Source organism: Labrus bergylta, chromosome 5 (assembly GCF_963930695.1).
Source record: "Labrus bergylta chromosome 5, fLabBer1.1, whole genome shotgun sequence".
Taxonomy (NCBI): domain Eukaryota; kingdom Metazoa; phylum Chordata; class Actinopteri; order Labriformes; family Labridae; genus Labrus; species Labrus bergylta.
The window spans coordinates 10189313-10207074 of record NC_089199.1 but is presented as its reverse complement, the minus strand read 5'-3'; the positions used below and the strand labels follow the sequence as shown (position 1 = coordinate 10207074).

Below are 17762 nucleotides of genomic sequence, written 5' to 3'. Positions count from 1 at the left end.
AGATTAAGAATAAAAACTTGTGTCTTGCAAGGTTATAAAAGTTTTTAACTAGTCATTTGTTTTTATTTTGTTTGGATTGTTTTTTAATCTTTAGTTTTAGTTGTTTTTTTTGTAACATGGTAATCTATCAGGAACAACACCAAAAAGGCCCAGAAAAATCAATTATGCAGTTTTTTTAATACCATTTTAAAAATGTATGCTGTTGTAAAACAGCTTCAGATTTTAAAAAGAAGTGGCAGATGGATTTCATATCTATGGCAAAGACTCTACATGTGTATGAAATGAATGGATCAATTGATAAATTAAGTTTAATTAAGTAAGCATTGTAGTTTTCAGTAAGTTGTGTTTTTTGTGAAGCCTTTTTATTTCAATAAACAAAATGTTTTTTGACAATCTGGTTTTCATTGTTTCCTTTACTTTCATTAACAGTAATAACTCTACTGTGTGGAACAAACTCACCATCTTGGCACAAGTCTCCACTAACCCCCGGTGGACAGCGACAGCTCCCGCTGACCGGATCACAGCTGGCTCCATTTTTACACTTACAGGGGAAGGAGCAGTTTTTTCCAAAATATCCCTCAGAGCACGCTGTGAGATAAAAAATAAAGTGTTTTATTTCTAACCAGTCAGTGACACTAGTTATTGTTTGCACATGTGTATGTAGTCGTGTGTCCTTATCCCCACTCTGGTTGCAGATGATGCCCGTCCATCCGTCGGGGCATGCACAGCCAGTTTTCCAGGGGTTACATTTTCCTCCATTAGAACAGTCATCACACGTCAAACTGCAGTCGTTGCCGAATGTGTCATCCAAACAAACTGGAAACAACAGGGAGATGGAAAGTTCACGCTCAAACATCTATGCTTGATTATTAAGTGAGGGCAGAAGATGGATTTTTCTCCTTGAATGTCAGAGGTTGTGAATGTGTCAGTGCTGACAGAGAATATTAAACCTTTCAGTGAAATTAGGAGGAGCATGTAGGCGGAAGGAAAAAGAAAATCCGCAAAGATGGAAAAAGTTTTCGCACTTTCTCAAATTATTTAACTGGATGGAGTTCCAACCAAATCAAACTTCTGTAGGGTCAATATATATATATATATATATATAAGCATTGCTTTTGTCAATTCATATTAAAAGAACATTTAACTTGCACTTTTGTAAAAAGTGTTGATTACTTTTGGGAGACTCAAACCAGATCCTCTGACTTTCTGTTCAGGCTCTGTTTAACTGACAGGTCTTATAAGCATCAGGATTCCTGCCAAAGAAACAGCGCTGACACAATGTGGACCAACAGTCTGCAAACATAAAGCCCAGATATTAACCCCCCACCATGTGGTCTGATTCCTGCCTGCAGTAAATAAGTCTTCACCTCCTGAGAGTCACACTCAGGTAATGGGATACAGGTTCCTGTTAACGATAATGAGCTGTTCCCGATTAGGCCGAGGAAACAAACCGAATTTCTCTGCCAGGTTGCTCTCTGCCCTCAGCTCCCCCTCGTCGTCCTCGTAGTCGTCATAGCGCTCCAGGGCTTGGCTGTAGTCCTGCATCAAGGTGAGCTGTGGCTGAATGAGAGGCAGCTCAATGGCTCCTCCGCTGGACAGAGCTTCAACTGCATCTTCCAGAGCTGCAGAGAGATGTATGGTTTTAATGGCAATAACACAGGCTGTATAATATTTCTGTATGTCCCTGATTTTGATGTCTTCTCGTTTGTATTTTTTTGCATGAATGTGATATCGGAAGTTAAAAATACTTTTGCAAAATGAATCAGCAGGAATTACTTGACTAATTGACTAATATTGAAACTATTCCTTTTGCTCCAAGAAAGTCTGATCTATGGTGGTAAGAACGGATACTATCTCACACGGTTTATAGGTTTTCTGTCAGCTGTGCCAATATAAAAGAAATACAGTATTCTTATGATAACTCTGTATGCCCATGAGGGGCAACTGGTAAGATTTTGAATCATTTCAAATTTGTTTAGAATCACCTAAACTTTTTTTTGCAGTTTATTTTATTAGCTTCTTCATTTTCAGGCCCTGTTGTATTTGCATGCTGTCTTGTTGAAGGACTCTCATCACTAACTGTAACAACTGAATAGAACACAGCCATCTTGTCATTAGCTGTGAGAGTAATTATAAACATATTATCAAATTCTGTGCTTAAAAAAATAGGTATATGTATTTAACTCTGGCGCTGCAATTTTCTTTTTCTTTACACTTCCCGACAACATGTCAGAGGCTAATATTTGACCTTTTATTCCATCAAATGTATCAGATACATTTAGTTTCTAGGTACTTGGTCGGCAGACTGAAATCAACATTAAAAAAATATGTAAATGACTGAATCATGATTTTAATTTGATCAACAAGGCTATACAGTATAGGTCCCCAAGGGAGCAATTTACAAGCTACAAGGGTTTTGTAAATAAATATCAGCTCTACCTACACATGTAACTGAAGTCACAGTTTCATTGCAAGACTTTTACTTGTATTATAGTATTTGTACAGTACTGTACAACTAAATTAAACTAAGTTAAAGATCTGAGTGCTTCCTCCAGCAGTGCTTTTCCTACTGTGACAGGTCCAAATGTCTGCTGTGAAAAGGCCCACTATTCCAAACCTTTGAATGTAATTGGGAATAGAACCATATCTGTCCTCTTTATTATTTTTCCAGCTGTGGCATTTAGAATGGGCCAGTTTAGGTGTGTTTAAATTACAATCTGTTTTTAATGCTCACAATTTCAATGAATGACTCTGAGCACAGGATGTATTTTGCAGTTACAACTATGTAAGTGTGCCAGGTTTCCGTTGGCATGTTTCTGGTGTGATCCTCACTCTCCCGCTCTCTCTCTCTCTCTCTCTCTCTCTCTCTCTCTCTCTCTCTCTCTCTCTCTCTCTCTCTCTCTCTCTCTCTCTCTCTTTCTCTATCTACCGTGATTGCTGATACTCACGGATGCAGGACTGCCGGTCCTCATCCAGACGGAAACCCCGGCGGCAGAAACACTGAAAGGAGCCTGCGCTGTTCTGGCACGTGTGATCACAGCCGCCGTTAACGGCCAGACACTCATCTACATCTGAGCAACACAGACACAGACACAGACACAGACACAGACTCAAACCCATACACTTCATCAAGAGGAGAAGCCCAAACAATCTCAGTGAACAAATCACTTTTGAAATGTTAAATTATAACAAAACACAACACTGTGTGTGTGTTGACGTATTTAGAGTCAAACTGGAAAAATACACACAAGCAAAACTTCAGGCTTGATATAGTCCCATAAAATTAGCGATGTGATTCATATCCCATATTTGAACTGAGGGTTAAACATACCGTCACAGCTACATCCGTCTGAGTTGAGTCTGTACCCCGCTGAGCAGTAACACTCGTAACCCCCGGGGTAGTTGGTACAGTCCTGTTCACAGCAGGAGCTCTGCTCTCCACACTCGTCCACGTCTGCCAAACACAACAAGAGGGAAGACGAGAGTTATGAGCCGACTGTAGCAATATGCCTCGCTGCTCACTGACACAAAGGTTTTATGAGAAACTGTAAACTCTACAGATTTAATAGCAAATTAAAGTAAAAGTTACAGTTTATGGAGACTAGCACTGAAGTCATGTAGATTTCCGTTAAGACGGTTTGTTTAGTATGAGTTAATGTTGACACCTGTATTCTTACTGGTCAAATGCATCTTCCACCTCCTGAACAGAACAGAGTTTTAGCATCATACAGATCCAACGTCTAAATGTTTGTTGTTGTTTTTTCTAAGAACGCAACAGATTTTAAAAATCTATGCACTTCATGGCCGCTATTCAAAAAGAGTAATCACGTTATCCACTTATACATTAATCATGAATTAGACAATAAATACGGTACATTCCTGGAAACTTACAATAACTGAGTGTGCTATATGATATGTTAGGATTTTTTGTCAATGCAAGTGTATTACAGTCTCTTACCAAGACAAGTTTTAAGGTCATCATCCAGTCTGTAACCTTGGTTACAAGAGCAAACCGGCCCACCGGTTGAGTGTTGGCAGTGGTGTGAACAGCCTCCATTGTTGTTCTCGCAGCTGTTCACGATCTCCATCTCGATCCCTTTACATGTCCAAAGAGGGATTATTAGTGTCGATTAAAGGACTGAAATATGTTAAATATCTGAACAACACAGTGTAAGATTTCTATGCATGTTTAAATATAAAGAGAGTTTGTACTGACTGTAGCACTGTTTCCCATCAGATCCCAGCTCGTAGGCAGTGTTACACACACAGGCGAACGAGCCCAGTGTGTTGTGGCATCCGTGAGCACATTTGGCTTCCTCTAACTCACACTCGTCGATATCTGTCACAAAAAAATGAAACAAAAATGAAAAAAAGAAAGGACATAAAGAAATACATCTGGTTTGCACAGGTTCATTTGCATCACCCATTGTTCCATATGTGCTTCTGACAAACCTAATCCATGAAAAACATCTTTTGCAGACTTGAACTCAGAGTGGATAGAAACCTAAATGGAAACATTTGCCTGAAAATTCACAACCTTCTTCTAACTTCTGAATTCAGAAACATTTGGAAACTTTTCTGGAGCATTCAGCTGAAGTGCATAATAACCTGGCCTTGTTGAAATGTTAATTTAGATGCGCAAATTTGAATTTTTCTACTGATTCTGATTCTAAACTTGACCTTTGAGCCAAAGTGGACAGAAAATCTATAACATCATCAGTTCTATCACATCTGGAAGATGAGACTGAAAGCTCCAGAGCCTCCAGAACACCTGATTAATGATTAGGTACTTGAATATACTGAAATTTACCTTCACAGGTTTTCCCATCTTCAGCCAAGATGTAACCAACTTTACAGTCACAGTGAGCTCTCCCGCCGTCAACCCGACACTCGTGCATACAGCCTCCATTCTGATCTGCACAAGGATTCTGCACTGCAACACAAAAATCACACACATATAAACATAAAGCTATCGAAATCATTCAAACACAACTTCTTGCACAGCAGTGGAGAAAACTGTAAAAACCGAAATCTTAATGCAAAGCATATGGGGAGCTTTAAGTCCACACTGTCTGACTGCACCTCCACCTCATCTCTTTAATGTGCTCTCTGCACAGCTCTGTGTGTGTGTTTGACTTGTGTAAGCCTGTCTGGCATCTGGGATGGGAACCTTCAGCTCTGCAAAATTTAGAGGAAGCGGTTCACAGCCAACAATTACAAAGAGAAAACACCTGAAAGACAGTTATTTAAAATGCATATATGTATAATTTCACTTCAGTTTTGAGACACTTTAACTTTATGGCTGTAAAGACAGCAGTGATTAAAAGAAGCAGAGACATCAAAATACTAATTTAAGTAAAAACAATAAAGCAGATAGCAGTAATTCACTCCAATTTAATCATCCCATGATTGTCAGTTAATTGTTCTCCAGAAAAGACATCCTATCAGATAGCCATGACTGGCAATGTGTTTTCAGTGTTGTAATCTTAATCAGTGAATCAGAACCATCATAATCTTTCAAAATAATCGGTTACACTCACACTCTTTCTTTAGTCACACATCCATTTTATGACTTTCCCCGTCTGTGCCCTGATGTGTGTCGGTGTGTTTTCATTATTACCTCACAACACAGTTTGGGAACTCACATTTGCAATGCTTGCCGTCTTCTGCTAGCACAAAATTTGGCCTGCAACGACAGCGGAAATGAGCGGCGGACTGCTGCACACAGTAGTGTTCACATCCACCGTTGCTGATGGCGCATGAATGGGTCGCTGTGAAGGAGAAAAAAAGGAAGAAATGTATTGACATGACGAGAGGACAGAACAGCTGCACGGACAATGAGAAAACATGGCAGTAGAATAAAAGCGGTTTATGGTGAACTTTTCTGGTTTTTGATTAGATGTGGTGTCATATCAATTATTCTATTTCTCAGAGAGATCGTGGTTGCGGTTTTGATATTCTGACAAGAAACTCTGAGAATAAATCAGACATTTGCACTGCTCTGAACCCTGAGAGATCCATGTCCAAAAAAGGGCCAAAAACCACAGAGAGGTTTGAAAGGCAAGACCTCCATGATGGACAACGCTACCACTGATGAGTCCGAGGGCAAAATCTGCTCAATCATCTTTCCCTGCCTGAATTCTTCTTGTCATATCAACAGATGAAACCTCTGTAGAAGACCTGGACTCCATTCCCTCAGAGAAAACTACAGTCAGAGGCTGAACTGCCTGGCGCCCTTAAAATCAGAGTTTTTTTTTTAAAATACTCAAAGGCTGGAGATCCATCAATCGCAAGTACACGTCATATTTCAGAATGCTCTCCAGCTCAAATATTATTCAGGCACACACAGAGTGTGTGGGATACATGTGACCTCTGCTGGCAGATCAAGCGCTGGATAAGAAGGGGACATCTGCTCTCAGAGTTGAGTGGTATGTGTTGTCTTGTATCCAGCATGCATGTGGTTATTCTGTGCATGGTGCAAAATATACTTTTATTCACTTAAACAGAAAGATTGGAAACATTTCAGTACGTGAAGGTTACAGTTTGCAGCTTTCAACTGCACAGCGGATATGCAGCCTCACAGATAAGCTTCACCTGGGAGTCGGTCCAGATGTGCTCTGTGATTATTAGTGCAATCAGTCTTTTTTTTTTTTTTCACGCAGCAGCTGTCACACAAAGGCCTCTCAGGGACAGTTTAGTCCCAGCTACAGTTCAGTGTCTGCTCTATAAGACAATGAAATAACTTTCGCTTTATGAAGCCAAGAAACACATTACTGTATGATTTCCTCTCTACATCTCAGGACACACTGTATACATTCCTGACAGTAGAAACTTCAGCCAGGTTTATATGCTCTTCTCTATCAGCTATTGAAGAATTATTTTTTTTTAATGTATCCATCATGTCAGAAACTACATACAGGTACTGTTTGAATACTGGAGAGGTAAAAAGATAACATCAAAGGAATGAAGCTTATGTGATTGTTAAAAAAAAGCAAAGAAGAATTAAATGGAAGAAACAAGCAGAACCATTAAGTAACAGTGTTTCAGAGACAAAAGACTCTTTCACTGATGTATTAATTCCTATTTTCTAAATCTCATAATAATTCTTACAATGTATACATTGTCAACCATTACTTTTTTTTGTTACTGAGTCTTTGTATTAGTCAAAACAATTTCCAGATCTCAAGAGTAAACTTCACTCTGAGTTGCAACTCATTCAAAATGATTGGATTGAGTTTCAAAATTCCTTGAAGCTCCAGCAAAAATAAACTCACCAAAAGCTCCATTTAGAGACCGATCAAGAGCATTCAATCCATTCACACGATGTTCATCTCCAGCAAATGACGGTTGGCCCATTGGTTTGAAAATGCAAAAATAAATCTCATAGGCACTTTCCAGAGTTTTGAAGTGAATTTAAGTGAGTCTAAGTCTGGCACAAAACAGTGAATGATTAACAATGGTTTAAAGAAAATAAAAAAATAAAAAGATAGGGGTGCAGATGGTCTAGCGGTTGGGTCGCGCCCCATGTACAGAGGATGAAGTCCTCCAAGCAGGCGGCCCGGGTTCGGGCGGTCGCGACCTGTGGCTCCTTTCCTGCATTTCATTCACTGTCTCTCCCTAGTTTCTTACTCCATCCACTGTCCTATCAAATAAAGGCAAAACAGTCTTCTCAAATGAAAAAAAACTGCCAAACAGTAATAAAGATGATTGTAAAATAGTTGCTCGTTTCAGCTTTAGCACAAAAGATATCTTGTGATTCACTCAAACAAAACTCCTACAAGATATGCACTGCAGGGAGTGTAAAATGAAGAACCTGGACTCAGGATGCCTTAACCAGCAAATTTTATTTGAGTCATCTCACAGTCTGGTTTTTCGTCAGAGTCGAAGGAGTCGACTTCTGCAACATCAAGACTGTGGTTCATATGAGTAAGTGCTCATGTCAAAAAGCCTAAAACTAAACTCAGATTAAATTATGAACAAAAATTACACTCCCAGTACAACAAGTTCTTTTTTAAAACCTTCCAGCAAAAATGATCCTCCAAAACAGTGTTTCGTTGTTTATGTGACTTTGGAACATGTGGAACCACATCAAAGAGGGGGGAACTCTGGATGCATACATCACATTTCTGAATCGATTTATAGAGAAATTATTGTTAATGTTGGTTGTGTTTTCACAGTTTTCCATAAAATGCAGACCATCTGACAAACATCAGGGGGCTGTGATTGTAACATTAGTCACAGTACACTGATAAGGACCTAACAGAAGTATCTCTTCAGTGTTAGCTCTGACATACAACTGAAACATTTCTTACCGAGGCAGGTGCGTCCGTCCACATGCAGACGAGAGCCGGGGTTGCACTCACAGTAAGAGGAGCCTCTGGTGTTCACACATCTGTGCTGGCAGCCCCCATTATGGACCTGGCACTCATCAATATCTGTGGGAAGGGAGGGAGGAAGAAGTGAGACAGAAGCAGGAAGAGAAATGAGTGTAATTTAACTAAATCCTCACATTATATGAAAAGTGCAGATGAGCTTCCAAGCTGGGGGAGGAATTTCACACAGGTTTTAGGATAAAGATGTAGTCTGAGAAGAAAGTCTATGATGGATGAGAAGAGAAAGTATTCAAAAAGCGCAGTTTAGCTCAAACAAACAAATCCCCCATGTGGTAGCAACTACTGAACATTTAAAAGCAAATTTACATTCCTTCACTTCTTGTCAGAGTCCCCTGGGAGCGGCGGACATATGGAAACATAAATCAGAGGATGCAAAATGTACACATTCCTCTCAGCAGAGCGTTGAGATTATAAACAAATAGAAGAAGAGGGTTGTTGGTCTGAGAAAGTCGAGGTAAGGGAAACATGACTGCCTGCCTGTGTGCCTGTGTGGCTCAAATATTTCTTAATTCAGGGGTCAAAGACAAAGAAAATTGTTTTCAACAGCTGACCCCCTGTGAGATCGGAGCTGATTTGTGAAGCTCGGCTTCGTTTGGACTTCTGCTCACAGCACGTCTGGCTCCATCATCATCATCATCAGGAAAATGAGGACACAAAGTCAAACCTGACTCACCTCCAGGCCGGTAACAAGTTACCTGTTTGCTTCAGCAGAACTCAAATTAGCAGAGAGGAATTTTACTGGAAATGTTGCTGACTCGAACAAATGACATGACATATTAAAAAGGTGAGTGTGAATGTATTTGGCCGCTGCATAAGGTCTGTTAAAACAACTAACACATCGTAAAATATTGTAAGCGCCAAGTGTAAAGTCTGGCTGAGATATGCGTTGTTCTGCGCAGTCCTGACCTCAGGCGGCTTTTTACAGCATGAAACTATGCAGAGAATGAAGAGGAAATCCTGTGAAAACAAGCTGGTTTTATAAACTGGTGAAGTAACATCACTGATTAAGGAGAATTATTCCCATTATTATGTGTTGTTTAGTATGAACTCTTTGACCGTCACACCACAGACCACACATTTTGTCTTCTCTTATAAGGCTTTAAACACTGCTTTAAATAGCTCAGCATAAATAAACCCGATACATCATTTCTCACCATGGACGACGGTGCAAGACCCCTCCATCCTAAATATAAACAGACAATGTGTACCCTAAGTGAGGATTCTAATTTGTATAAAGACACATGTATACAACGTCTTTGTATCTCACCTCTCTGTGCTGTTTCTTCCCACAGTCCAAATAAGGACTTTTTTTGTTTTGTTATTTTTTGGGCATTTTTGCCTTGTTTAGATAGGACAGCTGAAGAGAGACCGGAAATGTTGGGAGAGGGAGTACGGGATGAGGTCAGACCCAAACCCACAGGCACTGCTAAGAGGACCACAGCCTCCATACATGGGACGCACGACATAACCGATAGGCTATCGGCTTTCGCCAATTAAGGACTTTTATAGGGAAAATTAAAAGCTTAATTTTGCTTAGATATTAGTATGATTGCTGTTGAGTGTCAGCTTTGTGATGGGCTAACAGACTTGATTTCTCATTCTTTGACAATGTGGGCATCTTTTTCAAACATATTTATTTATTTGTCATTCTTAAACTTGACAAATTTTGCCATATTCTTGATCGATTGAAACATACTTGTTGGTTTGTTTTTCAATTATTGTTGTTGTTTTTCATTGGCCCAGGCATTCCTTCTGTGGAGATCCATTTTAATCACATATCTTTACTGTTTCTTCTATACAGTTAGTTTTTATACCATCTTGGCTTTTACTTGACGGGGTCAGTCGAGATACCGACATGCCGTGTTCCCTGCTAGTCTTTGTACTATTCATGTTTTAAACTATGTTGTTAAATACTGTTTCTAATCTCACATTCAGCAGGTGTGGAGCCTTGTTAGCACATATTTGGCAGTGTCTTTGGCCACCTGTTGAACGCAAGCACACAATTATTCTTTTCAGTTTTTCCACCGCCTCCTTATTCTGAGGAGTACATCTGGCTCTTTAGCTGCTAAATGCTACACTATGTCCCACAGCTTGATGCTAGCTCTGCGTGATTACTGTTTTATGTTAAGCTAGCATAAAGAAAATGTGTCAGAGTTTTTATTTTTGCTGAAAGGAGCGGCCTGCTGCTGCTGCTGGAAAAAAAAAAAAACGTCAAATGGGAGCGCTCAAGGTCAACTACAACAGTAAATGAAAAATTGAAAGACATTCCTCGGGTTGAGGTGAACTGCCAAGTTGAGCGTGTATTCTCTTTGAGTTGATCACTATAAACGACCTCTTTCACCAAACACATTCTGAGCTGTAGTCATTGTGAAAACATTTGTTATGGCAACTTTACAGTAGTACTTCTTATGGCCAGTGGAGAGAAGAAATCTGTTTGACAAAGGAAAAGAAACGGGATACTAGAGTGCTTGTGACTTGCTATGCGGGATTGAGGCAGCATGAAAGCATCTCCATTTCAGCCTCATCGTATACGGCTGTGGCTAAGTTGGTAGAGTCTTCATCTGTCAACCTGAAGGTCGAGGGTTCGATCCCCAGCTCCTGCAGCAACATATCTGATGTGTCCTTGGGCAAGATGCTGCTCCGTCGATGGCATATGAGTGTGTATGAATGAGATCAGTTACTTCTGATGGTCTCTATACATAGCAGCCTCTACCATCAGGGTGTGAATGGGTAGGTGTGACATGTGGTGTAAAAGCGCTATGAGTAGTCAAAAGACTAGAAAAGTGCTATACAAGCTAAAGTCCATTTACTGTCTTCAGGCTCCCGCGGCACACTAATGATTTGTCCATATATCAAGTCTTTATAAGACCCAAACTCATCACCCTGTTGTAATAGAACATGATGGATAAGGAAGGCCACAGCGCTGTAAATTATGAATTATTTGTGGTAGTGTAATGTACGAAACATGAGTCTTTCCTCCGTCATAAAAAAAGGATTGGATTATGATGAGAACAAAACTGCAGTGTTTCAGCGTAAAGGGACTTAAATCTATTTGTGCCGAATGGTTCCCGTAAAAAGCTGCCCAGAGATGAATTATAGAATTATCCTTCAGCTGAACCTCGTACTCCTAATAATAATATAAGCCTAACATATTTAAATTAAGTGTTTGGGGCAGAAAATGAGCGTCTAAACTTTCCTCCTCTTCATCTCTCTGCTTGCCAAATTTTCAGCTTCACTTTTTGTCCAGGAAAGCTGGCAGGAGCTGTCCGTCTTCATTTTTCCATCCCTGCTGCATGCCGTCCTTTGGTTTGGATTGTTGTTTTTTTTTCGTGAAACAAATCCAGTTCTGTGGAGCTGCTGTTTCTCTGTCTGCTGCAGCGCAGAGTCGGTGAATCCTTTCCAGCCTGGTTTCCACTTCCAGAACATGATCCCGCAGCCCGAGCTTCTAGCCAAAGCCTCAGCAGACGTTGGCTTCTGAGAAGTATCATTAATTCTCCGCCTGCAGCCACCTACAGCACCGAGCCGCTGTCATGGAAAACTATTTTGGTCCATGTCCGAAAAGGTGATTTGTTTACTGTGCACAGAAGATAGATTATTTCTTAACGGTCTCCATTTATCTCCAGGAATGATCTCTCTGAGAAACACGGCATTGCAGCGGGATTATCAGCATTACGGTAATGATGAATGTAAACAGTTTCTACTTGTGCATTTATCCCCGAGCACTGCAGTTCTGCCAGAAATGAAACTAAATATTCAAGTGTAGCCATGTTTGTGTTAGCATTACAAAGCTTCTTCTCGTGATTCCTGATGTCATGTGCTCTAATCCTTGCTGATAAAAGTTTTCCTTCCCTCCTCTGATGTCGACAGAAGGTATCAGCGCAGTGCCAGACAGCAAACGCAGCAAACACATTATCTATGAAAGTGATTGGTCAGTCTGGCTGTGGACCAACACAAACAAACACTATGACTACTGTAAATAACTACTTGCTTATCCAATTAGTCCTACTGAACAGAACATTTTTGAAGTAGGTGCCAAAATCCACTTGAATTCCATGATTTAACTTCTTCAAGATAAAAACAGGGTTCTAAGGTAGCAGATAAGCATTTTCCACTGTTTAGAAAAGAGTTGAAATGACTTCCAGATAAGATTACGACAACAATGAAAGACTGAATAAACACGTTTACAAGTTATTGCATTTAAACACAGACCCACAGCACAAGTATTAAATCACTGCCTCAACAGCATCATCTGCGTCACTTACCTGCGGCCAGGTAGCCCAGATTGTAGCCGTGGTATCCATGGTAACAGTGTGGCCTATAACAAATCCTTCTATAGTAACTGTGGGGATAGTTTGCAGCCCTTGCCAGAGATGCCATCGCTGTGACAAACACTAGACAGAAAATCCGAGATTCGGATGACTGAGCCATGACAGAGACGGACACTTCAGAGCCTCAAAGAGAACTTAAAGCTTTGAGAAAATGATTAAGATTTTTTTTTTTAAAAAGTAGGCTACTGAAAAAAAACTTAAAATATATTTTGTTAAGCTCAAAAGCTGTTAATGGTCAGTTCTCCAGGTGCTGAATCCTGCCCTGATGTAACATGCTCACTACTTCTTATTCCCTCTGCCTCCTGATTTTTCTCCCTCTCTCTCACCCTCCCAACTAAATGTCCATCACATTAAAGATCCTCCTCTCCTTCCCCCCTGTTTCTCTCACTCTCCTTTCCCCACACTTCCCTTTTACTCTAACATTAAACTCTCTGTTCAACTACAAAGTATGACCAGTACAGATAAATAACTTTCTGATTTACTGTCATTTACGTTTTACCTTATATGATTTACTACATTTTGCCACCAGGCCACTGTACTTACTCAATTACTGTCTAGCTTAAAGAATGTAGTGAGATAAAAACGTGAGATTTTCACATCATTTACAGGTGAAGAATAAAGACTGTTAACACACTTAAGAATGTACGGCCTATAGGTTTCTTATTTAATCTAACATACATACTGCCACCAAAGTTAAGCCAACTCTGATAAGTGCCAGAAGTCGCATTCAGAATTTATTATCCCAACAGCGGAGAAAGGAATGAAGCACGGAGTGAAATCGTCTGTTCAGGAGTTAACACTTAGCTCTCTCATCTGCTGCCAAAAATACTGTACGCTGAAACACAGCAGCAGGACTATAACCAGGTTCATAGAGCTCCATAATAATCACCATTTTTGAACCTAAATGGCCCCAAAGACATCTGCAGGATACAAAGACCGTGAGCTTCACTTCTTTTGGTCTTTCTTCTAAAAAATGCGACCTTATAGCTTCTGTAACATACACCTGTGATGTCATTTCATCAGACCACAAGCGTTTGACAAGTACTCAACCTTAGAAGGACAGGCAGAAACTGATACTGACCGTTTTTGAGACATCACACACCAACAAAATCACACATTGCATTTCAAATGCATATTTGTGCGAACATCAGACACATGTGGACAAAGATACCAGGTGAGGTGGAAAGAAGCCCGCTCAGGCATGGAGGACAGATGATAGGCAAGGAGCCAGAGCTGTAAGTTACTGAGCCAGAGTTTGAAAAAAGTTTGAATAAAATACCAGAAAAAATCCGGGAGAGAATGAAGCAACACTGCACGATATTTTTCTTAATAAAGTCATTACGGGAACTCTCCTACTCTCGGGGGTTTACAAGAACATCTAATACGTGTTGATTTTGGGCAGAGCTCTCTATTAGGACAGGTGTCACAGCTGGCAGAGTGTCACTCCCACCTTCATGCTCACCTCGGTCTGAGCAGTAAAATTCATTCAGCATGACCGCAAAAATGTTGGCATTATCTGCCGCGTGCTGCACGCTGCATGACAGCAGTTATTGTGGACTGGATCAGTGACGTTTGAATAAATGCTGCTAGTTCAAATTGAATTTAAAAATGCATTAATATGATGAAATAGACCACATACTTACTGTAAATGTAGGAACTCTTCACAAGGGATTAAAGAATACATTCTGTAGGTTTTCAGGGTTTTAACACTGAACAAAAGATCCATTTGTTTGTTCCTTGCCCATGCCAGCAGATGTCTTTCATTTAGGAAAAATTATAGCACGCTGCCAAGGATAGGATTCCCCAAAAGTATTAATGTGGTTGTGCATGATCCAGCTCCGCAGAACCATTTACTCTAAACGGCTAAATGAATGGATCTCGTCTCTCCCTCATGTCTGCAGGCGCTCATGCAGAAGAAAAGCTGATCACTTTCTGCAGACGCAGCACCGCACATACAGCACTGACTCAAACAGCCACAACATTCATCCAGCTCTTTTACCTCTGTTAATACTACAGCCTATTACAGACAATTATAACACTAATGCTATGGGGGAGTGTTTTTTTTTTCTTTTTCTACAATGAACAGCACTAACGGAGGGCAGAAAGCTATGAAGGCCAGCTGTGACAACGTTCCCATCAGCTCTGCTAATAACCGTGACCGGGATCAGATCTCTCCCTGCTTCCTCCAGCAGACAGCCTTGCTGCACAGTCTCTCCTCTATGGTTTGGCTACAGCATAGAGGAATCATTATTCTGATTACACCAACCACTGGCAGAGGTTTCCTAATCAGAAACATCAAAATATGATGGAGCAAAAAGAAATCTCGTGGGAAAAATTTGGGGGACGTAACTCAATTTCGATAGGCGGCAGTTCAATGGTGCTTTGGAGTCATGACGGACAGGCAGCTGCACTTTTATCTCAGGATAGTCCACCTCATGAACTATTTTATCATCGACACTGCAGAAGTTAAAACGATCTGGACCCGTAGGTCATTTAACTCCATAAATGTCAATGTAAACATGTGTAAAACTAGAAATACTGCCTGTTTGCCTCCAGCAACAAGTTGTGTCAGATCTCATATCCACCAGGGTTTTCCCCAGAATGAGAACTACTGTGGAGGGAAATGATTATATTTATGGAGGGTATATTGAAAATAATTTAAAGTATACCTTTGTTGGCAAACATTAAACATAAAGGAAATCATATCGTATCTCTTCCTCTTTAAATAACAAATGAGTGTCAGTAAACCCTTCCCACACAATAAAATGAAAACGCTCAAAAGTGCTGATTTTGGAGCTTGTCGACAAATGGAACGTGAATGGTGTTGTTTTCTATAAAGGAACTAAATAAACCGGATGTTATTAAATTACCTCATAGGGTTGTTGTGATATGTCGTCACAGTGAGTTTGACTTTTCACAACCAAATTCTGATCAGCAAGTTGAAGCACCAACTTTGAATAGATTTCCTCCAGGTGCTCCTAACCTATGATGTTCTCAATAGTCACATGGGACATTTGTTATATAATCAGGCTATGAATTACTGAGTTATGGTCGAAAACGTTTCCTGAGAGATCCAAGTGATTTTGCCTTGAACTTTAACCACTAAGTTCTAATATTTCCAATATTAAGACCAAAGGGATGTTTGTGTTCAGTTTGAAGTAATGCCCTCCTGGAGTTCCTGAAATATGGCACTTTTGTCCAGCCATGGTTATTACCAGCTATGGATATAAAGATGAAGAATGAATAAGCATAAAAATGTATCTTTGTAATTGATGCTGCGTGGAGTTATGACACAAACCCTGGATACATTTTGATGTTTGATCTGAATGGAAAATAAAAGGATCACCAAAGTTTTTTAACAGTTCATCTTGGAAGAAACCAAATTCACATTTCACATTTTTCCAGGGCAAACTGTTCAATAGTTATTGCAACTTTTCACTCAAGCTCAAAATTAGAACCAAATGTTTAGGCATTATCCATTTTTTTTATGAATGTGTTTTTATCCGACTGTGAGAATGATTGATTCACATTGCCATTAATAAAACCCAAAAACTACTGTGGCTGAAAGTATTCATTTAAAGATTAGGGGATAAATGACATGATAAAAAATATTGGATGCTGCTGTTATTTATATTTTATATTTATTTTCAAGAGTATCTAATAACTTACTGACACATTTTTCACTTCCACAGTTTAGGGGCTTTGACTATTTTTTTTTTTTTAATATTGTAAGAGCCTCCCCCATTCTATCAGGTCTGCCCCATCTGTTGACTCTTTTAAGGCCTTTCTCAAAACTTGTTTTTATATATTAGCGTTTGAGTCCTCTGGTCCCTAATAGGCCGTTTCTGTCAGGTTTTCTTTGTTGCTTTCCTTATTTCTGTTTTATTTGTTCTTGTGGATGTTGTGAACTCCTGTATATTGTTTCTTACTGTCCAGCACTTTGGCCAGCTGCTGCTGTTTTTAAATGTGCTTTATACATAAATGTGACCTGACTTGACCAATATATATACAGTTTACACTCAAGAATATTTGTTTCAAGTTAAGTGAATTTGAACATCCAGCGGATAGAAAATAAAGACTCAATCACTGATTCAGACGCTGTACAGAAGCACACTGTAGAGGACTCACCTTGACAAGTTTTGCCGTCTTCATTGAGTTTCAGCCCGGGAGGACACCTGCAGTAGAAACTTCCAATGGTGTTACAGCAGAGAGCCTCACAGCCCCCGTTGGTCTCCTCACACTCATTCACATCTGACAGGAAGAGAAAAGGACAAAGTTACTCCCATATTCATTCAGACGAGAATCAAAAGAAGAAAGAAAAGGGTTAACGTAGTGTTGTGGTTGAACAGTCGAACATAGGCTACTGAAAAGCTAAGTGTAATGGTGAAAACAGTATTGAACTTTTTGAGTGGTGAATGCGCATGTGAGTCTGATTAAGCTTGATTTATTTTCCATGAATAAAAATTGGATGGAGTTTTTGAAAAGTGTGGAAAGTGGTCAAGTGCCTAGAATTCATAGAAATGACTGCAGGAAACACGGTGTGCTTCTACCCTTTAACTTTTCTCCACAGTAGAAGAGTCAAGGGAAAAAAAGGAAAAAAATATACAATGGATCTAAATAAATACATAAATAAATAAAGAGAATACAGATAAGAGAATAACGATACATTGAGTCAGGCAAAGAGAAAAAAAAAGTTGTTGTTTGAATTGTCCTGTTAATTCCTTCACCGTGAACCTGAACAAGCTTTTGATGATTAAGCAGAACCTCAACACATTTCCACAAGAAGTTTTTCCATTTCATTTCCATCAGAAAAATATCCTGTCGAATCTGTCATCTACTAAACCTGATAAAATCTTTCCCTCCAGTTCCCAAACTGCACATAATGACTGGGGTCAGTGACAGGTGCTGACAGTTTTGTATGTAGCCTAATCTGAGCTGCAGAGCTTCTGCGTAATGAGGAGATATTAAAAATTGAAAATGAATGTTACAGGATGTCCAATTTTTACGCTGCAGTTTAAAGACGCGGCTCCACATTGGCTGC

General features: G+C 39.8%; 1 protein-coding gene across 2 annotated transcripts in view; it reads right to left on the bottom strand.

The window, feature by feature from the left end:
• megf6b (multiple EGF-like-domains 6b) overlaps nucleotides 1-17762 on the bottom strand; it is a 66545-nt gene that overhangs the window by 13212 nt on the left and 35571 nt on the right. Inside the window, exons 5-15 of one of the 2 annotated variants that reach the window (XM_065954715.1) lie at nucleotides 16850-16972; nucleotides 8313-8435; nucleotides 5646-5771; nucleotides 4811-4933; nucleotides 4217-4339; nucleotides 3959-4096; nucleotides 3332-3454; nucleotides 2949-3071; nucleotides 1452-1622; nucleotides 685-816; nucleotides 460-588 (exon numbers count right to left, since the gene is read on the bottom strand). In XM_065954715.1, coding sequence (XP_065810787.1) covers nucleotides 460-588; nucleotides 685-816; nucleotides 1452-1622; nucleotides 2949-3071; nucleotides 3332-3454; nucleotides 3959-4096; nucleotides 4217-4339; nucleotides 4811-4933; nucleotides 5646-5771; nucleotides 8313-8435; nucleotides 16850-16972 — 1434 coding nt within the window. Of the gene's footprint in view, nucleotides 1-459; nucleotides 589-684; nucleotides 817-1451; nucleotides 1623-2948; nucleotides 3072-3331; nucleotides 3455-3958; nucleotides 4097-4216; nucleotides 4340-4810; nucleotides 4934-5645; nucleotides 5772-8312; nucleotides 8436-12655; nucleotides 13024-16849; nucleotides 16973-17762 lie in introns of those variants that run through there. The other variant, XM_065954716.1, reaches the window with a different exon arrangement.